This window comes from Dinoponera quadriceps, unplaced genomic scaffold (assembly GCF_001313825.1).
Source record: "Dinoponera quadriceps isolate SergipeBrazil2010 unplaced genomic scaffold, ASM131382v1 scaffold113, whole genome shotgun sequence".
Classification (NCBI taxonomy): Eukaryota; Metazoa; Arthropoda; class Insecta; order Hymenoptera; family Formicidae; genus Dinoponera; species Dinoponera quadriceps.
Window position 1 is genome coordinate 1,063,853 of NW_014554899.1, and position 27,887 is coordinate 1,091,739.

Sequence of the window (27,887 nt, forward strand, 5' to 3'; positions counted from 1 at the left end):
AGTCCCGTCAAGATAAACGTGTTTTTCAAATGCAATGTAAATAAAATCAATTAAATGGGGCGCATAATTGAGAATATTTCAGGTGAAATCATAAACAGTACCTTAAAAATCATTAAGATAATGAAAAAATAAATAAATAGCACTTCTTTCACTCTTCTTGCAGTTAGATTCTACCGATAAAGACGATCGTCGCTATTAATTAAATTTATCAGCGAGATTTTGTTGATTTGCAATGCTGTATTTATAACTACGACTAGCGGTGACTATTTACTTCTCACTGATAATACACTGATAATACTTGAGAGAGTGATGAAGAGTTTTAACGTATTAACTACCGATTGATGTAATAGCTTAATATCTCGACGTAAACGTATCATATTATCTCGGTATAAGTCGAAGTACTACTATCTAGATATACCTCGTAATTATTCATAATCACGAGGAACGACCTACCTTGAACCTGTACCGCCGGTCGCTAAGTGGTCCATCTTCGAGGTTCGAGAAGTCCCGGGTATTTACTCGTAAAACGCGCGGAATAGCTTTCACGATAAAGGCAGCGAGCTGGACGAGTCTTTGCTCGGGTTAGACGGAAGGTATCCGGGAAAGCAGACCGCAATGCGAGCTCAAAAAGTATGCCAACGACATATACGCGTAACTAACATCTCCAGATGCTCATGACGCGAAAACGGCGCTGGCGCTGCCCGCTACGAACGACGAGAAGACAAAAAGAGAGAGAAGGAAAGTTAACGGTGGCGACCGTGTATTTGACGAAGAAGCGGCGAACGTTGACGCGACCGCTGGTTCGGATCCTGATGGGACTCGAATTCGAAACTCCTATAACTCTTGAGTCCGTTACCATACGAACTACGCCAAATACGACATATGATCGAACGCAGATACCACATGTACATATATTTCTGCTATGGCTCGTATCTATTTGCAGTGAATCCTTCACTGGCCGAAATCAGTGAAGTATCAGACAAAGGAACTGAGTGGAAGAGCCGAACGGAAGAGCTTCTACTAGAAATTAATCAATACTCACTGATTATCCGTAGAATACCGTTCCGTTGATTCGATTAGCGGCATTTTCACTGATTCAACTTACTGGAGCGCGTTTCGCTTCTGCCGATATCGTCGGTATCAATGGAGTTAGTTGGCCGAGCGAGAGATGATCGTCGCGCGCGTATTTATCGCGCGAAACTTCACCTCGACGGACGAGCGCGAGCCACGGCTGGAGGAAGAAGAAGAAGAAGAAGCGAAAGTTGGCTCGTCCTGAAACTATCGCCGACGCAAAATTGCCATCTACGGAGCGGCGACGGGGGTAAAGAGGGAGGGGGAGGAAAGGGGTGCTGACAGTGGCGCGACCGCACGACGTGCGAGTTTCAGTCGCGCAAACGCGCGTCGGAACTCGCCGTGTAACTATCCCACGGGAATACCACGGTCGGCCGTGTTTCCCTTAACCCGAACCGGTCCGCGAGCTTGGGAAACAGTTTAGCTATCTCCGGTATTCGAACTGGCTGAGGCTCTCTCGCGTTACGCGTGCTCGCGCTTTCGGGCTTGCTTGTCGAAACTGCGCGCGTTCAACTGGGGCTGCCCTGCCGCCGGTTTCCCGATGGAAACGAGGCCGCTATTAAGCTCGGCCCGTTTGCCGCTTAAACGTTCTGAGTCCGTGAGATCCGAATTCCGCTCTGCCATCTCTCCTACCTACGAAGGCGCGAACCCGCCTCTCTCTGTCGGAAATCGATTGTCGGGAACGACAGGCCACTATTATGCCATGCCGCGGCGAGTCTCACTCCGGCGGTACTTTCACGCGCGCCATCGAAGATCTGATTGGGAATCCCACGTTGTTTTCCATGAGCGACTGCGCCGTTCTCGTGCGGCCCTCTGCGATCGTTTCGCATGCAAAGTGCAGGCGCGAATCGGTAGTCGTTACTCTGTTAAGTTTAATCGGTGAAAATGCTGCTAATTGAACGAGTGAAACGGTATTCTACAGTAATCGGTGAGTATTTGTTCATTTTTCATGGAAAACTTTTACACTCAGCTCTTTTGTCTAATGCTTCACTGATTTTTAGCCAGTGAAATGCATTTAACCGTCCCAGGAAGATATTCATCGAGGAGTGGCCCAAGTGTGTGGCCCAAGATAGGCAAGGTTCGGCCTCTGTCGGGCCAAAATAGGCCTCTCTTTGTTGAGGTATGCTCAAGAAAGGCAATTTCTGAGAGAAATTTCGTGAGTAAGCCCTGAATAGGTACTGATGGCTGGGCGTTCCTAAGAAGGCCTATGCTTATAGGTTCCTGTCAAAGCTTTTAAGTAGCGAATTCCTGAAATAGTCTTAAATGTGGAATTAAGTGGAACTAAGATAACAAAAAAGGAGTAATAAATGTTTTCCTTACTGCTTTTGAAGTTAGATTTCTCCAATAGAGACCGTTGCTGCTGTTAACAAACTTTTGCAGCGAAATTTTACCGATTTGCAGTACTGCACTTGTAACTACGATCACTGTTGAGTGACTATTAGCTGCTTCCCAGTGATAATAGACTGATTGCACTTTAGAGAGCACTCGGAACGGCGGAAAGACGGCCTCAGCGTATAAGCGAAAAAGATGGAATATGATACCGCGCGCGACGGAGATGGTATCGCGCCGCTTCCTCGAGTATCACTTTGTCACGTAATCTGTATGCGTGCCAAAGACTATCGAATTTGGGAATACCGAAGGGCAAAGAAAGGATCGTTTTGCGATTCTCCCGAGAGCTTCGACAAGCGATTCCGAAGTAAATCGCATCGTGGACCGTACTATCGCGCGGCAACACCGACGTGACACGAATGCGAAGACCACGTGGCGAGAATTCGAGCCGCGAGATACGGGCTGTTTAAACTACGTTTCGGGTCTCAAGTAACTAGGAACGATGGTCTCTGCGAGCAATTACTATTCGCCCAATGGCCGTCGCCGAGTGTCTACGGGTATAAACTGCCGAAATAGCCGCGCGAGAAATTGTGCACGTACGGAAAGAAGGCGAGAGCGTCGTAAATTATCGGCTTGCTGTATTAGTTAACGGAGCATGCAAATGGCGCGGCAATCCTACGTCTCGGAAATGTCAAAGTTACAGTCGAGAAAGTATAGAGTTTGCGGATATTTTGCCTCGCAAAACGCGTATAAAATTGCAGGGATGAAATCCCAAGACCTCTTGAATCGTTCTAATATGTGGACATCACACACGGAGAAGAAAAACGATTAGCCTTCAGTAGCTAAATTAGTTGTAACATGCGGACACCTAAAACTTCAGCAGCGTAAGCGATTTTAATTGCTGCTGCAGCGAACGTATCGTCGTAAATGACATGTACGATAGTACATTTTCACCCCAGCAAAAGAGTTTGCTAATGAAGCAATTAGAATTGCTTACGCTGTCAAAGTTTTAAGTGTCCGTATGTTAGTCCCGATCTACAATAGGTGTGGCAAGCTCGAAGCCGTAAGAAATTGACCGATCATAATTGATTTTTTTTTCTGCAATTTCACTGTGATTGGTAAATTTCTTCAACGGCTAGTAGATCGGAACTTACAACTTAGCTACATTTTAACTACTGCAATCAATTCTTTCTTCAATATACATGATTAAAAATCGCGAAATGACAAAGTATGTTGAGAAACAAATGAAATTCGTTGCTCATAGAAATCTAAATCTTTTTTTCATTGTATCACTTTACGTACTTTTGTTTCTGTTATTCTTTTTTAATTTATGTAAAAAAGAGAATCTTTCCCCGTTCTTGAAGTCAAATATTTTATCAACATTTTGTCATTATTCAAGATAAAAAAGATCTTTAAAGAAATTTGGGGTCGTTTAAGGGCATTAATCTCTCTTGTTGACATGTATTATGTAGAATTATCTTTATCGTTGAGGAACCGGAAGTCCTTCGCGGCGTCCGAAGGATCTTACATCTCTGATTATTTCGAAGGTAGGCAGCTGCTGCGATCACGGATTAAATGAGCCGATTCCGTGTTTGTTTCTCGATCGTTCGTTCAATTCGGGTTGGTGGCCGCGCGTCGCTGCATAATCCACGGAGTTACGTAGATCCGGGGCTTATCGCTCCAGGATTTCCATTCTGTCTCATTATTAATTTCCATGCGTTAAGCAGCCGGAGCGAGGATTAGTTGGGAGCGTCGTTATACGAGCTGTTGGAACTTCCTACCGCATTTGCGCCCGGCACTATTGATTTCGGGAAATAATTGTTCTTCGTCGAGAGGACGGCGCGCGCCGAATCAAAATTCTGATCCGATGAACTTTTAATGAAATCTGGTGCCAGTTTCGAATCGGGGACGTTTATCGGACGTTTGACGTCCTTCCATTGAAAGAGCGTCAAATAAACTCCGACTTTTTCCCTTTTCATTTATCACGCGGCCAGTACGTAAATAGAGTAAGGGAGAATGTTAAGGCAACTCGTTAAACTAGAGCCTACGCACGTGATTATTTAAGTTCAATTATTATTGATTAATAAGAAGTCTATTTTTTTTCGAAGCCATCTTATTGACCCTGAAGCTACGATTGCATCAGTCGCTCCGTGAACTTATCTCATCCCGGTTATCACTATGCGTTTATTATCTTGTTACGCAATGACATGACCGTGCGTTAATGTTATCAGTGGGAATAATATGTTTCGGCGTTCGGTTCCTTATCGATATCGCATTCGACGGTTCACCAAGTCGGCACCGTTACAAATCTTATAATTTGTATATACGGTGAGCCGTAATTCGAACCGTTGCGTCACGGGAGAGGGTCGGGGTCAAAGAGCTCGCTGCGATTTCTGCAAACGTTTCTCAAGATGTAAACTCGGTCTGAGTGTCCCGTCGCGCACGATGTAACGAGTGTGTACGCAGGGCGCTCGACTTTTCGCTTTTCACTGCACACCATGACGTCGTCGTCGTCCTAGTCGAGAGAAACGAGCGTACCGGTTTGCCTCTCTTCCGTCAAAGTGTACAAAAAACGAGAAAAGGGAAATGCGAGCCCCGCGTGTATATATATATATACCTACTCTCGCAGCTAGTTTCATCTTATTTCCAAAATGCACCGACCACCTAATCAACGCGAAGCTCTCCCGCGAATTTCGAAGGACGCATTTACGGCTTGCGGATGCTACGGAAGTTAACGGTGAAATTTACGTAAGGTCAGTATTACTTTTAGACCGATTTCCTTCGTTTTCTTCCCTTTCACCGTGGCATCGATCGAGCGGGACGTTACATGCGATCGAAGGGGCAGATTTTATTCCACAAGATTCCGATTCAATTCCGAGGGATCCTCGATGGATCGGCTATCGTTACTCGAGTACGCGCGTTCCCCGGAAATCTCGCTGTTAGCGAATCTCGATGCGCGCATTTGCATACCGGCACGTAAAATCTTCCATAAATAATTCATCGGGAGACTTTTGTTTTAGCCAGCAGGCCGAGAGTGGTGGGGACGAGTTTTAGAGCCAGCGAGCGTGTCCGATCGAAAACTCGCGGCTTGATATTTCGACCTCGGGCGACCGATGTTAAAACCAAAGTCGTTCGCGAAAAAGGAAGTACGCCCGGTTTGATCAGTTCGCGGCGTCCGTGTGTTTTGCGGAAACAACCGCGAAATCCTCCATCTCCAATTCGCGCGGAGGAAGGAAACGCATCGGTGATGCGCCTTGCAGCGGTGACACCGGTGATAAACGACGAGATCGGGTTGACACGTTACACGGCGGCCGAGAGATGGCGAACGAAATTAAAGAGCGATAGATGGATTCGCGGATCTACGATCCGTACCAACGGAAGAAAGAAAGCTTCCCGAGAAGAACGCGGCCGAGGGGACGCGCCGGAGGACAAGCCAAACAGAAATGAGAAAGTCGACTCCGCTTGACGAAGTGGACAAAATCGAATTGAATCCCGGGAGATACGAATCGCCTGCGCTTTCACGAGACGACATCCTCTTCTACCGTTGTTGCTTTACGCTCGTCCGCACTTTTCCTCCCGCGCTCCCGGCGTATTTGTGCGTAGGCGGCGGTGAATTTAGATTGCGGCCGGCTGTGAGACTTAATTGTCCGGCGAGAATCGCCGGCGATCGATACGTTGTTACGACGTTGAGTCGTCGGTCTTACAAGCGCGTTTGATTGCTTTTAATTGCGATACAAGAAAACACGCGTCCAAGAGGGGGTAGAGGAGGGACGAGAGAGAGAGAGAGAGGGAGAGGAATTTCGTTCCGGGATATGAAGGAAATTTTTCTTCGTTTGAGCAAAACTTACACCGCGCGGGAAGCACGGCGACGGGCGGGCGAACTTCGGCGGAGTTTTCATCGTGTATCTAATAGGCCGCATTGTGCCGGTGAGATAACATTTCTGCCGGATTAAAGTTTATACCTTAATTCGATCCACCGTCGACGGGGAACGATGATTCCCCTTACGTTGAACTTTCGCCCGACTCGCCCGCAGGAGTCTCGTCAAAATCGGTCGACTCACCTCCCCCCCTACCACCGCGCCTCTTTTGTATCGGTGATAACCGATAGGTCGTGAGGAAGGGGGGACGAGCGGACGGCCGAGCGAGCAAGCGAGAAAGGAAGGGTCAGAAGAAGCGGAAGACGCAACGACGCGCGGAGGTGCGGAAGATGGAACTAAAGGGATGAAAGGGAACACCTGACCTGCTGGGCGAATGAGGGGGGAGGGGCACGGTGAGCGGAGCAAGCCGCAGACACCGTGATACGCTATCGGCGGAAAGAGGACGGCGACATCCGGGACGCAAGCGTGAGAAGGACGAGCTGGTGCAACGTGGCACTGTAGAACGGAGAAAGAGAGAGAGAGAGAGAGAAAAGATCAGAGAGAGACACTCTGCTCCGAAATACAAACCGTGAAGGAGAAGGAGATGTGGAGCAGGTTCACGAGGAGAGACAGGAGAGCGGGATGAAGCGAATAAGGAGGAGAGACGACCGAGTCGAGTAGGATCGAGTGAGAAATCGTGAACGGTACCGAGAGGGAGAGAGAGAGCGAGAGCGGGGTCGGGGCAGGAAGGGGAGGAGAAAGAGCGAGCGAGAAAGAGAGAGAGAGAGAGGACTTTCCCGAGGTAGAGACCTACATATTCCGCGAGGCCAATGAGACGGCGCAATGTGGCGGCACGGATGCTCCGTCCTCTTCTGGTTCGCTCTCCGTTCCAACCACGCCGCCGCCGCACAGGAGGCGGCGGGGGCAGGTGGTGGAAGCCCGAAGGCGGCTCGCCGGCGTAGAACGCAGCGAGAACTCAGTTGCTCACGAGCACCCGTCGACCGATGAACATGGGCCCCTACACGTCGAAGAGCGCGAGTGCCGTGCTGGCGATGTGCCGTAACGCGCTTCTCCTCGTGGTCGCGGTCGTGGCTCTCGGCAGCGCGGACCACGCCGAGAACGGCCTCAAAGTGGAGAAGCTCTACGTTCCCGAGGTATGCGACGCCAGGTCGAAGAAAGGCGACCAGCTGACCATGCATTACACCGGCACGCTGCAGGACGGGAACAAGTTCGATTCAAGGTCAGTGATATGTCCTGCGAAAAAAGACGGGCGGAGAAAGAGAGAAAAGCGCGGAACGACGCTAAGCGAAACCGCGATTAAATCCCCTCCCCGCTCCTCTCTCGGTAGAGCAGACGATCGCGCGTAGAGGATGCGCGAGGTGATAGACGCGTCTCCATCGTCGCGCGAATGAGAACGCGTTTGGTAACGACGGTGTGGGTCTATATGTGGGATTAGTGGGAAGCGTGCGTGTGTGTGCGCGCGCCTGGAGAACAGGACGACGACGACGATGATGTCACGCGTTGCCGGCAAGAACTAGGCTAATGTCGCCGACGAGAATTGCGATAAGCTCCGCTGATAGTCGTCGCTGTGTTCCGCGTGTAATGTTTCACTCGTTAAGTTCCCTTGCGTTTCTCTCGAGGCTTCTCCGTATTAACTATGAAAAATCATCCGTGGGCTTAGCCGGTTTCCGGACGAAACGATCTAATTAGCGCGGCAGCTGCGGAAGTGGGAGGAAGCCGAATTGTGGAGAGGGTGACGGGAAAGAGCTGACGACGATGTCATGAATCACCGAAGATAAACAGACTTCTTCGGAAATGATAATCAATTTATATTTAGTGTGTCTCGTGTGAAAAAATACGAAGCTCGACGCGGTGACGAAACGACACGGGAATTCCGCGTTGGTCTGGTTGGTTTGCGGTGGCGTCTGCGAGAAAAGGTCGCAGCTCGCGTGTGAAGAAGTAAGCAAAGAAATTCGATGAAACGATAAGACGATGTGATGTCACACATTGATAACGAAAGTAGGTTAACGTCTTTAATAACAGGCTTCTTTCGCCCCGGGTGTGACGCATTTTGTTGAATATCGTTTCATTATTCGTTCAATGTGATCATCCTGAAAAAATCCCTCAGACGAAACTTCGAACGGTGCTCGATTATTTGATTCCGGCGAAAGAAACTTCAACCGTTTATCGTGCACCTCTAATTGGGGAAAAAGTTTCAACGGCAAATATTTCCAAAGCTCTGTCGGGAATCGGGGTCGCAGAGTCTCTCAAAAATGTTAAATACATGTAAATGTTAATAACTCGCGCGGCCCATTTTGGCTTTAATCGTAACGGCATGATTTAAAAAACATGAACGCCCGAGGTAGCTTAAAATGAACCGGGCCAGCTTGCGTGCTCGAGATTAAGCCGAGAAGGGAGCATTCTCGATCGCTAAAAGTGCGATAGATCCCCGTTGCCGCGTATTCGCTGATGACGTCAACGAAGCGGAGGGAAAGAGAGGCAAGATGAAAGAGCGAGGGAGAGGGAGCGTGAGAGGAGAAGGGGAGTAGTAGCGCGAGTAGTATCTGCGAGTTGAAATTTCCAACGTGGAGGTGCTTTATTGGCGGACAGGACGATGACGAGTGTACCGTTCCGGTGGGACTCTCGCCGCTCGAAAGTAACTCCTTAACATATAATGGGCAGAGCCGGTAGGCCGGTCCCAGCAGCTCCACCTGGAAGTTCTTGCTTTCGCATGACGTGGAAACGCATGACCGACATAACAACCGTTGTGGATTAACGCTCTCGCGCGGCACGTAGGCGGATCGAAATGCGAATACTTGAATAAATATCGCGTTCTTCGGTCTCGAACGCGATAGAGCTCGTCCCGTGAACTTATTAGGATAGGATCTAAGGCGCTTTCCGAGAGAGCACATCGGAGAAAAGTTCAACCGCCGACGGCGTTGTTATTTAATAATTTATTTGAAATTAAAATACGGCTTTGCGCACGGAGAAAAATGCCGTTGAATCGATGAAACTTCCGACAGTAGCGTAATTCGGGCAGATCTTCGCGCTTCAATGGCAAATATCATTGAAACTACTATGTTATGTATCGTTTCAGTGATTAAAGTGTTAGTTTCGATGATAATGCTATCGAGAACATTGATTCCAACGCGGTAATTTACATCGACTCGGCGGCACTTTTTCTCCGTGCAATCGACACTCCTTCGACCTTATACAAATATTAACAGCTTTCTCTTTTCTTTTTCGTACGAGTAACAAGGAATCCGCGAGAATCGACGGGTCCACTCGATTAGAAAGTCATTCCTCTCACCGCGGGACTTTCTTTGGGCCACGTCGTCGATCGCGCTCCAAATCGAATTTGGCACGGGACCTGCTTGCGTTTTGCGCGAGATGCGCGGGCTTCTTTGCGCGATTAACTGCTCGTACCTCTCGGAGTGACAGTTCGCTCCGGACTATCGATCGGCCGGATCGGCCTTCCGATACCGGGGCCGCGATAAAAATCCGCTGTTGCTTCTGGAAGCATCGGCGCGGATAAATAAGAGATGGAGTCGAAGCATGCGAGAGGTTTCTGACCTCTTTTTTCACGGCTGAACTTCCCTTATAAATAAATCCCCTTTACGCGAAAAGCGTTATTTAACGCGCCCCTGCGAAATATAAAAGTTACAACGTCGGTCCCGAAATGTTATTACAAACGGATTACCTATTTATACCAGACGCGATAAGAATACGGTTCGGCGGGAATTAATCTCACGCGATATCACCGCTTGCGTAATAATTAGTGCAGCCGCGCGACACATATCCCGCGCGATCAATTAAGTGACGCAGTGAAACGTCCGTATCTCTTTCCCTCTCTCTCTCTCTCTCTCTCGTGACTTTCGTAAGCGGATACTCATTAGTCGATTAGATACGCGCATTGCACGTATTTATTCCGCGCGTGTATTCTTCGCAATAAGAGTTTACAGGTTATCTCGCTTCCGACGGTATCGCAAACCATTATCGACAGACCAGTTTTTCAGTAATGACAGAAAGTTACAGTACTATCGTCGTGACAATGTAAAAGCACAGAGGAAGATAGATGCGGTGTCGCTTTTCAAATGATTTTAACTAATCTCTGGAGGAGAACGGGCACGGTGTTGTTGCGTAACCTCACACCGTGTGCAAATCCCGATCGAGTCAGTCGATTGCGGCTCTCCAGCCACAAGGCGTTTAAAGCCGACGACGCCTTCCGATCGCTTTATTAACCAGTCGCTTTCGAGCTGGCCGTGCGTAAAACAGCTAATGACGCGTGTTAATAACTCACAGTTCGAGATCGTATTAGCGATTCTGAACGATGCGTAACGGTGACAACGAATAACGCGCTCGGATTGACGCCTCGTTCGTTGACGCGCGTTGTCTCCTCTCACTCTCCCTTTCTCTCTCTCTCTCTCTCCCTCTCTGTCCTCTCTGCCCGTCGGAAAGTTCGCACGAACAAATATTCTTTCCGCTGGAGAATATTGCAATTATATCGCTACGCTTCGTCGGGATATTCCCGAGGACAACGCGGGCGATTAATATCTCACCGCTCGCACTGGCGTTTCCAACGTTTTCAACGTCACCGTGACATTTTGCGCCGAAAGATAATGCAACGGGAACGCCCGCGTATTATTATAATCGTGTCTCAATTCACGGTGTTTAATATGCCATAATACCGCTGGTTCCGATACAAACGCAGCGTAACGTGACCGTAATATCACATCGCGTTGACAGGATTCATTACCGATCGCGCGCGCCAAGTCCTCGTTAATGAAACTGCCCGGCGACTCAATAAATTCAACAACGTTCCTCGTACGTCGTCCATTCGGGGACTCCGCAATCGGGAATTCATACGCTTCTCTATTGCTTTTCGACTGTGAATAACCGCGATATTTTTGCAGATCGCGTTAACTCGATGATATTTCGTTTTCTCGACGGTGACAATTAACCTCTCGCCTTTCACGTTTAATGCCAATTAAGCGCTCGGGTATCGGCGGATACTGCATCGCGACAGACGATAATAGATGGAGCGGGCTGACCTCTTTGCAGCATCTAAATTGTTTCGTGGCCCGTTATAGGTACCGTTAATCGTGCACCGGACACCTCGCACCTGGAAAACTTACCGCCGCGCGAGTAAGTCTCGCAGAGAGAGAGAGAGAGAAGGAGGAAAGTACAAAGCGAAATGAAAGAACTACCTCCCGTTTCATTAACTCCCCGGCCGTTAAAGTTGCACATAATTTTATCGGGACGAAAGATTTCATTACATACATTACCTCCTGTCTCCCTCTCTTAATTAATTGTAACTTTATTCTAAGTTATATTAACGATCAATGCCGGGGCACCGAACATTGAGAAAGAAGAAAGAAGCCGTTAGAGTAAATAGGTTTGGATTTATATCGGGATCGATTTCGGCGACGAGAACGGCAACGCGCTGCAGCGTGGAGGTGAGAACGAAACTGAACAGTCGAATCGGGTATCGCCGTTAAGCGCCGGTCTGTCGAGAATTACCTCCGTTTACCGCGGCCCGTGTCGATTCGACTGTTTCTTGTCGAGGAGCATCGCAATCACCTGTTTATCGCGCCGCATTCCGTCCGGTCCCATTATCCTTTTCCACTCGACGCGAGCGAGACCGACGCCACGGGCGAAAACGTTGACTTCATTTGGCACGAGTCTGCCTCGGCCCCCGAGGCCCCGGATTCCGCGATGTGCCGTTGGAGAGTTTTCCCCGTCGGATCTACTACCACCGCGGACGAAGTCCTCGCCCGAGCGAGTTTTTGCAACCGGAACATCCCGACGAGACTTTAATGCACTTCGCGACGTTTCCACGCGAATTCCGTCTATCCTTCCTCCGTCTCTCGGCCGCAGCGTCTTACCGGATTCTCCTTTCTTCGCGATACGTGTCGCGTGTCCTCGAAGGATCCTTATGTGGCTCGATCACCGTGCGATCTGTAAAGGAGACCGTATATACCGGGAGTATATCCGTGGATCGCATTCAGTAGGATCGACGAGAACGCGGCTACGACAATGCGTTGATTAAAGCCGCGATAATCCACGCGGATAAATCAACTCGCTGCATATACATGGGATTTGTAAAGCAGGGATTACGAGGGCGGGATAACACATTTAGATACATAAATTGCAATCGAAGCTGAACGGTGCTGAATGACGACGAGCGAAACCGGAAATTAAGGACAGATCGTTATGATTCAAGCGGCGCGCAGCAAAGTTTCATCGACGTGACCGCATTTTTTATCGAAGGCTCGACGAGACTCGTGATTCAGGTTACGGGTCTCTTTTCGAGTTCCAGACGACGCGTTATATTGTATTTCGAGTCGTGAGACGGAAGTAAAAATACATGCGTTGAGAATGCGGCAGAAAAGAGATCCGCAGGTGCCATTGTCGGCGCCATCGCAGCTGTGGAACAGAGACGCTTAAACTCGTCATAGTGAATAATGCAAACGGCGCAAAACGTATGTATATCGACGTTTATTCGCAATGCTTAAAGCGATGTTAAAGATATTGCAATACTTCGAAGACACGAGAGACAGAGAAAGAAAGAGAGAGAAAAAGCCGCATACATACGGGCTTCCAAGGTTGCGTTCTTTCGCAACGCGTCCTGACGAATGCGGAAATTGCGCGTGCTCGTTGCCGCAATCGTCGACCAGCGCAACAAAGTTGCAGCGAGTTACAGTCTGGTCTGCTAAAAGTAACGAAACGCTTACGGTTGACAAATACTTCACGCACTTTATTATATTTAATCATTGTTTCAAAGTTGTAACACCGTAGGCTATTGTCTTCTGATGCTCCAAATGGTTATTAACACACCGTCGTTTCGTCGTTGAGTCTTCGAGAGAAAAGTATATTCGCGTTTAAAAATATTCCACGATAAATATTTCTCTCAATAGTTGATCTGCACTTAATCTTTCTTGGTTCTTAATTTCAGGAAGCAATTTATTATTGATGTAACTCATTCAACTGCAAATAGAATATATATTCTGACAAATTAAATAATCTAATGAAGATTAATAGGTCATTGTGGGTGAATTAAATAACAAATCTTGCTTCACGATCTCTTTTTTATCATTTTTCATTTTTATTATTTTTGCCGCTGGAAATTCCGATAAGATTTGGAGATCCGAAAGAGATGAGAAAGAAGTAGTTGTGAGTCTCGTCGCCGATTGCTGCTGCATCCTGCAATCCGTCTTAGGGTCAGTATCTGATTGTCATCGTGGCCGAACGCTCAATGATGCCACACACAAATACGAGTCGAACGGAAACGCGACATTAATTGATGATTTCGAATCGACCGACAACGATATTTGATAATTTGACCACCGCGGAGATTCGAGATATTTAGATAGCGTTGAATGTGTTGTGATTTTTCGGTCATCGAATATATACTCGTCACTGATTAGGGGGCACCTTCAACGGTTCACGGTTAGTGGGAAATATCTTTGTCCCTTTCGAAGGTGTCAATTGTTTTGGTACACGCGCGCTAGTCGCGTATAGTCCGTGACCGAGTCATTACATCTCGAGTCGACGAACGACGCACAGACGCGAAGCACGTTCATCGTGTACGGTATTTACAATTCCCGTTGGGTGGTCAGAGTATTTTGTCGATCAGTGAAATCGGACTCTCGGCATCGCGTTAGTTAACATACATTTTTCCGATCGAGTCGTACCTACGTGAGTGTCAGTGTCGATGCCATGATGAAGCAAGATGCTGAGTCGGAGAAAACCAGGACGGAGGACGCAGGATGCAGCACGGGGAGCGGATAGCGATACGTTATGTATCTGCAGGTATGTCAAAAATCATTTATTATACGGGATATTTACGATTTTAATAGAAACGACGTTTGACGGATTTACTGAGAATAAGATACTCGAGTTGGAATTTATGCCGGTATTTATGGTCAATTATTATTTGATGAATAATCATAGCTTTGAGCAAATTTGATTATACGTCAATCTGTACTTGTTTGATGCAACAAGGAATATTGGCCGAAGCAACCGAATAACAGTCTATTAATAACGAGTCTGTAATTATTTACACTCTCCAAAATTGTAAATAACTTACAACTGAATGCAATATGAATCCTGGTCTTAGAAAATCTAATATAAAATTCAAAAGTGCTATTTCTATATGTCTTATTATATATATTATGTTCTGCATTATTACGTTCATTAGTATTATTATGCTTCTCGGATCGCAAGTTGTGTCTTACATCTGCTAACGCTTTCTTGTCACCTCCGTTTTTATCATTGTTATTGTACCAAATTAAAATCTGTGGAGACCACATTTTAATCTCCGCAGAGTGAACTTAAATTTCTAGAGACCAAATTTAAATTTTTATTTTGTGCGCATTATTTGACGTACAGAATCAAAATGTCAACTCAATGTATTTCACACACACACGCATAACAAAAGTAATTATCTCTCTACGTTTATCTACGTTCATTCCTCCGTCACTCGTCGTATATGTGTAATATGAGTGTGTATAAATTTTTTGAAATTGAACATATAATTTTTGAATTCGACACGTTTGTATATGTGCTCACGTATGTTTATATGTGTGCTCACGTATGTTTATATGTGTGCTCACGTATGTTTATATGTGTGCTCACGTATTACGAACTCGTCTGTTTTGAAGAAACCAAAATCAAGCAATTTATCGATGTGGCACATCTTCGTGTCGTCACATATGCGCGATAACATTATCGATTATCAAGTATATCAGTGATCTGCAAGGTCTTAAAAGCAGCAACGTGTTTACTCATTACATCACACTGATATTTCGCGCAACTCTCAATAAGGGGAGAAACAGTGCGAACTTAATACGCTGAAAGTTACATAATTATCTCGCGCGTTACACTTTATTATGTTTTTACTGAACATATCGCAACATATTTGCGTTTACGCGCGAGAACGATTAAGGATCCCAATTCTGGAATATATTCAAACGGATTTTAGTGCGTCGAAACTTTCAAAGCGCGTCTATCTAAATCTCAAGATCGTGAATCGGTTGGTTCTCATCGTTAACCGGTAATTGCCTCATTAATGAGCTCCCAGATAAAGTCGCTAAAGTCAGTTCAAACACAAATTTCACGAGAAATAAGAATGTGTTGGCGTTGCGTCCATATTCATATAGCCTTTTTCCCTCTTTAGAGAGAGATAGAGAGAGAGAGAGAGCGGCCCGCATAATTTGCCTCTCGTATATTTTGCAAGCGCTCGTATAAAGCGTTTGGATTTTTAATTAACGCCGCTACGGGTGACCGGAGTCAGTTCGTGTGAAAAAAAAAAGCGTAAGAAAGGAAAACAAACGCCGAAGCAAATAACGGCGCGACAAACTGCTTCGTATGTTTGATCCGGCCATCTGACCTCTCCGAAGGCCGCAGCATAATTTTAAACAGGCCCCTTAACGCTGTTTCACTGGCCGTTCGCGCAGTAACGACGAAAGTTTCACGGCCAATGAGCAAACTTTCCGCGGAAAGCGAGGTCCTTCGTTCTGTTCGCGACTCGCGATAGCTTCGAGTATCGATCAGTCGCGCGATCGCTGTGGTGCCACTACGGCATATACAACACGTAGCGCTATGAAATACAGACGACGACACTTGTTCGCGAAGTCAACGTCGTGATCAGCGCGATGTCAGGAGGAGGAATAAGGGTGCTCGGAGAGTTGCTTCTACGTGACTCACCGGCTTCGAGTTCAAGTTGTGCAGCTCGACTTTATAGCGGAAAGAGAGAAAGAACGCGTTTGAGATGATTAATAAGGCCTCCTTATCCCTCCTCCCCCCTTCTCCTTAGTTTCAGCAATCGCAGAATCTTCGTTGTTGCGCTTATTGTTATGCAGCGACGCAAAGTAGCTCCGCTAAGCTCACGTTAAAGTGGGTATACACTGAATAAACGAAATAACGATACAGGTAAAAATTCGCTACGGAGTATATTAGATTAATTATTTACTTGAATCTAGCACTTTTTTGCGTAGCTTGAGATTTCGCGCTGAAATAAATGAAGAAAGCTTCGCGCACGGGACGAAAACCGTCGCATTTTTTTCACCCACGATGAATGTCGAACGCGCTACTTAGATTTTCATGAGCGAACGAAAATGCGGGCGCGACAAATCGATTTTTCTTCGGCGCGCTCTCTTTTCTCGAGGTGGGAGAAAATTCGACCGAGGATTCGCGTTTGCTCCACAATCCCGATTCGATTTGTATTTCGCGCGATTAGCCCGATTAAACGGCGTGACTCGGCTCCGCGACGTTGAAATTGGCACGAGAAGGAGGAGGGGGGGGGGGGAGTCCGCGGGAATTTATTTTGCAATCTGCCGTCGTGTAATATTCCGAGTGCGCGCGAGGTCCGGCGTACTCTTAATATGGCGTACTCTTAATATGTATGCATGTGGTAGGCTGCATTCATATGCAGTTTGCACATATGGAGTAAATTTAAGCTGGTTGCTTGCAATGCGACGTCCGCGTCCGCGTTCGCGATCTGCATTTATGCGCTTTCACTTGGGCCGACGAGATTAGAAACCCGTATGCGCGTTTGTTGCGGCAATTTTTGCATTCCCGGACGATCCTTATTGCGAAACGCGAGAAACGTAAACGAACAGTTTGCACATCCGTTACACGCATGCACACAGCGTCACGAATTATCGTATCGCGCGCATCTCTCTCTCTCTCTCTTTCTCGTGTTACCATTGTTCGTTTTTATTGCACAATACATGGTATCCGCAACATACATGCATATGTGTATCAACAGTTAACAAGTAACGAAATCCGTACACGCGTATCTCGCGCAAATTCTCGGATATCCGTGTTGTTTTCGTTATGCTATATTTGGCGCTTAATTCAGCTACTCGTTGTTTCGTTGTTTCTATTGAATGTATTGAATTCATCAAAGTAGATAAATACAATCCCCGGGGGCTGCGGCATTACCGATCGTAATCGCTAAACACGCTATTAATCCGCTGACATTTACGGTCGAGTTTTCTTTGGCGAAAGTTCGGTAAAAATAGTCTTTTGATTGAGCATACATTAAAGTCGAAGTAAACGCGGATCAAGTAGATTAGAGTTTATTTGGCAGGAATTTTGAAACATTCTCGACGATTGTCTCTCCTTTTTTAAGGATAAAGGGGAAATTTGAGGAAATTTTTACAACGTGAAATACATTGCCGCGCTCCCATCTGTAAAGTGCGCCGGAGTATATCGGTTAACTGGTTTATACACGGAGTAGTAAAAATTACAGCAAAATTGTGCAATGTTGGACCATGCCCAGAATTACAACTGAAATTATGATGTGCGTTATAATCTTTAGTGAGGTACTTTATTGTACACATTAAAGATTACAATACATATAACGATTTCAGTCATAATTTCGGTATGATCCGACGTTACGAAATTCTGTGGTAATTTTTATTACAGTATTTTCCGTGTACGTTTTCCGTGTTTATTATTTATTCTCCGTGTACACGGAATGTGCGCGCGCGAAAGTAAGTCGATCTCTCAATCAGACTCGCGTGATTCGAAGAGTCACGATGAAGATCCGCCACTCGAGTCTCTGATGTAACGTAACATCGGCTTGAAGAGGCAGTTCGTGGCTGGAAACGCGGACGCGGTATTATGACAATACGTTTCCATTATATCGCCGCTGTACGCAATTTATCCACAGCGAGCGTTGCGTTAAACGCAATTCGCGATGCTCGTGCATCGGTATGTCGCGTACTCTCTCTCTCTCTCTCTTTCTTTCTTTCTTTCTTTCTTTCTTTCTCTCCATCTGCCTCTCTCTTTCTTCCATTCTCTCTGCTATTCGGCGTTCCTTCGTTTCGCCGTCCTTCTCGTACCGCCGCGGCCCGTATATCACGATTTAAGCGTGGATTTTCCGCGCTTTCAGCCATCGGTTACCCATTAGTAACTGCTGTTTTCATTTGGTTATAATCCCCGCACGAGTAACGGCAATAATGTCAACAAAGTAGCGCCATTTGGTGCGCCTGAAATTTCCCTCCCTCCCGCCCTTTCTCCCGCGCTTGAAATTACATCGGTGTTTCTTTAAACAATACAATCACGGCCAATGACGATGACATTTGCGGAGGAATGCCCAATTAACCCGGCAGGTCGATCCGAGATAATTGCTCGACGCGGTAAATAATATGGAATTAACGTAATTGATAATTATAAATGCGTCGGGAGCGAAGACTCATCATGCATCGTACGGCACGGTAAACGCGACAAATAAAAGCCCGCGTAGTAACAAGAGCGAGAAACAATCGCGCGAGGGTGACGTTCGGATACTCGAATAGAAATTAATCGTGGCGGGTCCCAAGTCTGCGGTTAAGAAAGACAAGTTCTGACTGGAATTTCGTAAATAGATCTTGAACTGGCACTAACATAGGTCTATGCTTATAGGGTCCATTCAGGATTTAGTTAATTAATTCCTGAAATAATTTGAAGTGAGGTCTTGAAAAGATTTAAGTGAAATTTACTATAATAAGGCCGAAGTAGAACCGAATTAACTAGCTTTGATTCTGGTTCTCAAAAATAATGTTTATAAGTAAAAAGTTTAACACGTTCCAGTCGGGACGTATCAAGATAGGACCTACCTGAGTCGATATTTTAGTCCTACATTAAGTCTACTTAGTTCGACATTAAATCTTCAAATAGAGAAAATAGGTAACTTTTCATTTGTATCATCACAGGAGCATTAATAATGCTTCGTTGGTGCTACAAAGGGGTTTTAGACCTCCCGGAGGGAAATTTTAAATTTTACATTAGTTTCAAGTCTTCAACTGGAGAAAACGGAAGTAACTTCCCATTTGTGGCATCAAAGAGAGCACAATTATAGACCCTTGGAGATTTCACGTAGAACTGAAATTTCGACTCGGTTAGGTGGGCATGTCCAGATAGGGCTTAGTTAGATCTACAAATCTGCTCCTAATTTGCACGAGCGTTACATTTCTGTGTCGAGCCTAAGCGGGCTTGCCCATACAGGGCTTGGATACAAGTGGCGGAAAATTGTGTCGGGCCTTTCCGATCCTCGTTTGAAATTTCTATCCGAGAATCGTGCACTTCTAGTGTCATATTTTGCACGAGGACTGAATATTCAGATACTCCGCCGTCGTCGCGGTTTGCGACGTGCGTGAAAAAAAAAAAAAAAAGAAAAAGAGGGCGCGAAGCCCGCGTTCGCGCGCATAATACGGTGCGTATAAAATGCAGAATTTGTACATAATTCAATGCGCTCAAAGTGGCTCTTTCCTCGCTGGATGTCCAGCTATTACGTTTCCCCCGCGGCGCGCGTAAACGGGATTTGTAAATACGTAATGCACAATTCGCCGACGCGCAGGCGCGCGCGCACGGCCGAGTGCTTTTTTCGTTATTAACACCGTCGGGAAAATACTCTCGGCTCCCGAGAGTCGATAGTGAGTGTAAACTACCGGCGGTTCGTCCCGTAAATAGGAGGCACCCGGCCGCGACGGGCGTACCGCCGCGCGCGCAACTCGTATACGGTATTTCACCCGGTAACCGCGGGGTTCTACGGTTCATCTCTTTCTTTCGTTTTGCTTGTCGGCCAACCCGGTTTTTTCCTTCTCCGAGTGGCGCTCCGTGTTCGCCGGAGACTTCCGCATCGTCGGGTCCAGTTACTTCCGCACGCCTCCGAAATGTTGGCGCGATCGTTAGAATAGCGCCGTTCCGAGTCGCTCTTCTCGCTCGACGTCGGCCCGGCAAATAATCGTACACCGAGAAACAAGTTTGGTTTGTATCGGTCGACTAAACGGTCGATCAAACGCCACTTGGTTGGAGGAAACCGAATATCTGGCTGTAACAATTAAATTTGCTTCTTATGGTCGGAGATTCTGAGAAAAATCGCGTTCGATCGCTCGTTTTTCGATTGCTGCGAGCAAACTAATTTCCCAACGCATCGTCGGTGTTTTATAAATAGACCGGGACGTTTAATGAGAGAACAGAGAAAGATAGACGGCGAGTCCGGCGGCTTCTGCGACCTTGCGACGTTCGGAAGATCGGAAGCCCGAAACGAAGTTGCCACGGAGTGCCGGAGAAACAACCGTCTGTCCTCTCCGGCGAGAGGAGAGACGCGACGTCTTATTCATTGCAGCGTTAAATAATTCAGGCGCTCCCGAAACCTTTTTTCACCTGCGCTCCAGCTCTCTCGTTTGCGCTCGCACCTCCGTTCCACTTTGCCTCCTCCATTTACCGCGTCTCGCAGCCGACTCGCAGTGTATTCGCCGCTGAATCTTTCATTCGAGCGTGTGACTCAATTTCGGTCCCGTAGGACGCCGACTCGGGGGCGGGATGGCTTCCAGGGCGATTGCCGGGGGGATGTGTGCCATCTTCCCGGCAGAAACGGCGGATAGCCCTTAATAATTGATATACGACGGCGACCGATGTCGCCAGTCAATCGTCGGGTCTTTGCCTCGACGAAAGGAAGATTTATGGAGGGCGCGAGAGAGGATGCCCGGTTAAACTGGCGATTTTATTGGATGTCGCGAAGAGGCGGGAGAAAAAAAATATGAAAAGCACCTACGCATTCTCGAGAGCGGGATGGGGTGGGAAGTAGCAACGAACGGAAATGCCGGTGACGGGTTTGTCTAATTATCTCGTCTAATTGAGGGCTTGGGTGAAAAAATTAACCCATTAGCTGCCACGATCCCCATTTGGGGCTCAAAACAAAACATAATTTGAATATAATTATACTGTTACACAACTTTTTGTGCATATATATAACTTATGCGGTCAAAAATTTCAAAAAAAAAAATTTGGCAGTTAATGGGTTAAAGGACTCCGCTTCGCCTTCGTTTTGGGCGCTCTTCTCGCGCAGGTTTTCAATTATGGCCGCAATTGAACGAAGTACTCCGGGATGTACGTGCGCATTCACAGGTGCGACGGCATCAACTCGATTTATGAACGGACGAACAAGTCGATTGTCATTTGGGGGGAAGGGGATCAACCGACGTTGACTTGTGCTTTTTCCTATTCGCCCCTCAATTTGTCATCAACATTAGCGTTCCATCGTTGCATTTTTCTCACTTATGCACTTCTTTTTTTCCTTGCAACGACTATTTATGCCTTTATCGTATATTTATTTCAATTGTTGCTCGCACCAAATTTCTCTCAGAGCTTAACAAAGTTGATTCTCTTCCATTCTATGTTGAAAAGAAAGAATCAGGAAAGGATCGATCGCGTTCCGTTCGCGCCCGCGCGCACCGGCTGTCGGTCGCGATTCGGTAGTTCAATTTTAATTAAAGCACAAGGCCTACCGGATGAACGGAAAACAAGACGGAGTTACCTCGTTTCCTCGTACAGCGGCGCTAGATTTAATTAGCGGTAGCATCTCGCTCTTCGTTCTGGAGGGCTAAAAGGGCAGTGCAGCGACGATGGTTCAGCCGGGCGAAACGCAGGGAGACGAATGAGGGAAAAAGCAGGACACCCGCGGTAATGCGGTTGCCGCTGGTAAATGTTTTTCCTCGCGGGAAAACTTGCCTAAGGGGCAGCCTGCTTGCCCGGGAAACCGCTCGCGATGAAAACCGGATCGCGTCTCGTCACATACGCTATGTTTCTCCGGCTCCTCCGCCGTAACACACAAGGGCCCTTAATGAAAAGCGTATAAAACGTAAATTAGCCGGTCGATGGCTTGTGGAATGGCCCGTGCGTGTCGGGACTTTAATCGACGTCGCCGATGGACCGCGCCGGCAAGAAGAAGCGGCAGCTCTCACGACGGAAGCGCTCTCTCGTCTGCGTAGAAATTTTCCCACAGACACCGATCAGAACACACAAAGTCGTCCCGATCTTTGCGATTCAGTGGCAAATATATCGTAAAAATTACTACGTTATTGTTTCAACAATTAAAGCATTCGTTTCAATGATATCGCTATTGAATAAAGAATTAATATTATCAGAAAGATTTATTCCATTTACGCGTGCTGTTGGAAATTCTATTGACTCGACGGGCATTTTTTCCGCTTGAAATACTTCTAAGGAATCTACGTAGATTTCTCCAGGATCCATCATTATTTTGAGAAATCGTACTGGATCCCCTCTCGATTAGATCCCATGAAATTTTCTATGCGGATGTTTATCGCGGTGCACGACGATCCGTGAATTACCGAACGCTCATGAGGCCATTGATTCGCCTCATACGTTTAATCGCTTTCTCTTCGGAACGATCCGCGCTTTGCGCGTTTCTTCTCCTTTCTGTCTCTCCGCTCGCTTCGTCCTTCAAACTTCTCGCTCGGGATCCACCTTACACGCGTTTTCGCTCTCCTGATTCTCAATTAACGAAGTCGCTGGAACGCGATCTCTCCTGGTAACGCCGCATATTGTTAGGAGTTTAATTGGCAAGAAATTTTCCTGCTGCGCCAGATGGCCCGACGCTGTTTTCTGACTCGCTTCAGTTTCGGCCTCGATCTCGCGCGTGTTCGCTTGTAATGATAAATTAAACTCATACACTGCAAATTTATACGCGTGTACGAATACGCGTGCGTGTATAAATTAATTGATATTTCAGGTAATTGAAATTTAACGTGCGGCCGTTGTTCCGAAATGCAGCGCCCGTGAATTCTCGATTTTTCACGATGAATGAGATTTTCAGCTACGCGCGCGAGAGTAATTACTCGAATGTGAATCAACGTTCGCGAATATGACGTTTCCGCACGGCATTCTTATCGTGTGCGCTCCGAATAATACATCACAGACCCGGTGACGTTGCCCACCGTATCGAGGAACGGGGCCGCATTTCGCGTCTTTCTGCGAAACTAGCAAATATGTGCAGACAGCATCCTTTATTTCTTTTATCAAAGATTTATTCGTCCGACATTCAGATGCTATGTATTGATCCTGACGTGCGTATTTCCGCGGAGGGAAACTTTCCATTTCGAAAAAAATCATTGCGACCGGCACGGCAGTAGCGCGAAAAAGAAAAACAGTTAAAATATTTTCACTGACCAATTTTGTGGCGCACATGACGGTTAAAAGATAAACGTGAAATATAACATGAACGTCGACTTGAATATCAAAGAGATGCTGGAAGCTCGTCGAGTTTCGGAACGTCCTGTTTCGCGGCATGACTTTATAACATTTTTAATTACCACGACTTTATTTGCCGAGAGACGAAACGTTTCTCTCTCTCTCTCTCTTTCGCTTTATGCGACATTTGTTCGCCATCTCCTGACACACGAGTTTATGTTTTTAAGCATCCAATATCGTAACTCATTTGTCGCGCTTACAGCCGCAACACGACGACTTTGATTAATTACGCGCGTTCATTAATTAACGTACACTTGACGTCGCGCGGTAAGTCAATTAATTAAGTTAACGGGAACGTAATAAACCGACTGCGCCACGTTTCAGGGGTGTTTTCGATTAGAGCACCTTGTACCGCTCGACGATCGAACGCGCGATTAGCATAACGGCGCGTCTGCTTTTGCATACTCGAATTACAATGAGCTGCAAAAAAGAAAGGAACACGAAGGGGTGCCTCCGCGAAATTAAAGGCTCGTTAATTATTAGCGTGAGATACTCTCTCTACTTTTTTTTTGCTCGTTACGTTCTCTACGTGTTCGTACACGATTTTGACTTACGAGAGAGAAAGAGGGAGAGAGAGAGATCTCGAGAGAACACGCTATCGCTCGCGCGGCATAAATAACGTCCGAATATGCATTTTCAACGAGATGAATTAACCGGTCGTCAACGAACGCGACGAAACAAATTACACAGGAGTGAAACGAGATCTTCCCTTTTCTTTTTTTCAAGAAATGTCCGAACACGAATTTCCACGACGACAGAATTAAAAGTTCGCGCGACCTTTTTATCGCGACATCGCCGTGCACACGCGTTCGCGGTTAATAATAATAATCCGCACGCGAAAACGCGCGAGAACTCGCGCCTCGCGAAGTTAGCGGGAGAGAATGCGAATCGCGGTTTTCCTCGACGACCGGTTCACCGTTCGCCTTAGAGTTTCTCAAATAAGAGTTGGGACATTGTCCGCCATTAGTAGGAAACTCTAATTCTCTTCTCTTTCTTTAGTCAAGTCTTAACTGTATATCTGTTTCTTTTTAAATTCTATAAATGTATACTAATTCAACAAAAAAAGCACTTTATATATATATATATATATATATAAAGTGTCCTTTATTAGTACTTTATTAGAGATATGTATAGAATAAACTGAGCATTTTCATTGAAGAACTGAAGCCAAGATATGGAAGGACAGAGATATGTTAACAGTGGAACTTTTTCTATCGCATAGCATTGTAGAAGAGGGCGATGTAGTGGAAATAGAAGAATGAGAGTGGGTATAATGAAGGGAAGAGAGGAATATTGTATATTTAATTCCGTGAGAGTGCACATAAATAGGACAACAGTGTTTGCGCACTCGCAGTTATTAATTCATAATACTTATAACCATGTGTCGGTTCTTCTCTTTCCTCCTCCCCATTAACTACACATTTAGACAAGGAAAGCACCGTTGTCTCTATTGTCCTCTCTTAGTAATGCCGGCTTCAACCCTACGATGGGAGTGTTCAGTCTACACGGAGAAAATATTGTGGCAAAAATTATCATAAAATTTCGTAATGTTGGGCCATTATTATTATTACCGTAATTATTATGTATGTTGTAATCTTTGGTGATGTACTTCATTGTACATATTACTAAATATTACAACATACATAATAATTTCAGTCATAATTCCAGTAGGATCCAACGTAACACGATTTCGTATTAATTTTTAACTATGATATTTCCTCCGTGTATTCTACATGTCTACGGTTAGTACATCTTCTCTCCAATTCACTTCATCTCTATTAACGGCGGATGAGTTTTCATCAATCAGGAATCATCGCATCGGTGTCCTAATTTTTCTCCGAGGAGGTCTAGTTCGCCCGGGAGAAAAACACGGAATAAATACGGCTCGCGAAATTCCCGCGGAGGAGAGCCGATGTAAATCCTCCGACGCGCTGTCGCTTAAGTGACTCGTGCAATTTTAAAACAGTTTTCCCCGGGCCCGGGACAACGGAAATAAGTCTTAATGCCTTCGCGGCGAGGCGCAAGGGCTCACCGAGGGCGTCTCACAAATCACTTGACCCTTCGCGTGGCCACGCGTATATCGCGCCGCCGGCGGAATCACATAAATTTCAAACGCCCCTGAAGGAGGGAAGCGGCTGTGGCGGCGTGAGGGAAGTATACTTCGGAAGAGAGTGAGAAAGAGAGAGAGAGAGGAAGCACCGTGAACCGCCGCCGATGCTTACGTGTTACGTTCGCTTTATATGAGGGATACGGCTTTCAATTAAGCCACATTGTTCCTTATAAACCGAGCTACCGTTTCCGCTATTCAACAAGTCGGCCGCCGCATCCCGGGACAGGCAAGCGGGCATATTTCCATCGCCTCGCGCATCTCTTGACGCCAATTTACATCCGCTGCTTACTTCTCATCCTTCGGCGGACGAAAGCACCCTCTTGTTGGACGTAGATTCGCGCGAATGCAGCCGGCTCTTGTGTCGTTGGACGACCAGGCATACACACACGTTAACAGGCAACGTCGACGTCTCCTTCCATACCTGATTTATCCGTGACGCAATATTTCCTGTTGCGCAAGACGCGCACCGATATAGCACTAACTTTCTCTCTCTCTCTCTCCCCCTCTCTCTCTCTCTCTCTTTCTTGAGTCATCGGCCGCCGACGAAGGGATGATCCGTCTTCATTAGCGCGCAAGTGTTCCGACCGACGTACGAGCGCGCGGTGCGACGCTAATCGGAGGAAGACATACACATTTTTAAGGAGGTTGTAAGGTGAAATGAGTTTGACAAGAATTTGATGAAACTTATAGTACGTATATATGAAAATATCATCTAAATATTCGTGTAATTAAAAAAATGATTGATCATTCAAGAACTGAGAGATGTTTGCAACTAAAGTTGACACTTTTTATGTTTGTTCCTTTAGATTAGCGTGTTATTTTTAGTTTCTATTTTTAATATTTTCTTAACTAAACATATTAAAAATTAATATACGTAAAATGAATATACTTACGGGTTAAGCAAACGCACGATCGTGCTTGACCTAAGTGCCCGGGAAATTTGATATTTCTAGAGACACCGTCGACAAGATAATCTTGACGCCTGTCGGAATTGCTCGACAGCATCGTAACAGATCGATTTTAAATTGCTTCTTACGGAAAAATTTGTCACTTCTCGCTGGAATTATCAATATCGCGCGTTATTCAGTCTATCTCAGAAATGGCTATCGATTTAATCTTGAAACTCCATGCCCGTTCTAACGGTTGTCTCTCGTTATTTCATTGTCGCGCTGTTGACTTTCGGAAGCTTCGACTTCTCGCACGGAATATCCGGCAGAAAGGAAGCGGCGGGTGATAATGACCGGTGCGAGAATAGCGAGTATTCATTGCGACTCGGTGGTATTTATAATGCCGCGGCAATAGCACCGACAACAGTGCGCGGAAGAGGCGAGCACAGCCGCGAAATTTACAGCAGGCGCATAAAGAAACATGGAAGCGCGAAAGGCAGCGTTCCTGCAATGCGCGAAGATACGGATGCTCCGCAAGATCCTTGATATGCAGCACGTGAACTAGACCCGAGGTACAACGTGACCTCATCACCCTGCAGCCTCCGCCGTTCCGCCGAGCGGAAGCTTTTTCAGTCATAGGGATGATTACGTGAGAGATACGGACACCCTTCTCCCTCCTTCCTGCCTCCGTCTTCCTGTCTCTCTCCATACTCCAAAAACAATTCATTTCCTTTCCGAGTATAACCACCCGTGCGTTTATTAAGTTCCCACCGGCTCCATAATTACACTCGCGACTCCAGTCTTTTGGCGACTCGATAAGCCTTAAGATGTTTATTTTAATTCGGAATATCTTCGAAGACGCGTCTGGCCGAAAAACTGAGACTGAATACATTAGGATACACAAAAAGGTTTACCGAAAAATGAGTTTGGTTGGATTTATCTGATAATGGACTACCAGACGCGTTTCGATTGAAGGCAAACAGAGTTCGAGTTCTCATGAGCCAAATTTAGTTCTTGTAATCAGAAATTCTATTTTCCCCAAAACGAAGTGGATCGTCTATCGTCAGGTAGATTCAACTAAACCCACTTTTCAGTGTTAGCTTTTTAATTTAGGTTTTTACTTCTCTGTTGAACGATCAGCGTCGCCGTAGATCCGCGCGTTCTGTTCGCCCGAGATTCGGGCCGACCGACGCGATTTTTCGCCGCATTGTTTCCCCGTAGTTGACGCAACGCGTATAACGCGATTGTCCCTACCTGTACATTCAACGAGAAGCTTCCGGCGATTTTTTAGAAACGAGCGACGCTCTTTCGCGATCTGGTTTTACAGCCCACGCGCGACGAGAGGGGATAATTCCTCGTTTGATTAAGTCGTTCGGTTCCACGCTGTTTCTCGGCGAGGCGGCCCGTTTTCCCCCGCGCTCTTCGTTTGACCCATAGTCGCGCGACGAGTTCTTCGATAATCGATTTGTGACGAGCCGGCTGCAGCGACGGATTGCTATCGAGCCGATTAGCAGTGGGAGGAGGAGGTGAAGCAGGAGGTGGTGGCCCGTAGCCGAAGAGAACGATTCTCCTCGTTGAGAATGCGCG

At 46.5% G+C, this 27,887-nt stretch overlaps 1 protein-coding gene across 2 annotated transcripts in view; it reads left to right on the forward strand.

Annotated features, from left to right (window-relative positions):
* Positions 1-7,238: 7,238 nt before the first annotated feature.
* Positions 7,239-27,887, forward strand: part of LOC106742460 (FK506-binding protein 2) — a 77,088-nt gene continuing 56,439 nt past the window's right edge. For both annotated transcript variants that reach the window (XM_014615396.1, XM_014615397.1), the window contains exon 1: positions 7,239-7,497. In XM_014615396.1, the coding sequence (XP_014470882.1) occupies positions 7,262-7,497 (236 nt within the window). In that variant the 5' untranslated portion in view covers positions 7,239-7,261. The remainder of the gene's footprint in view (positions 7,498-27,887) is intronic.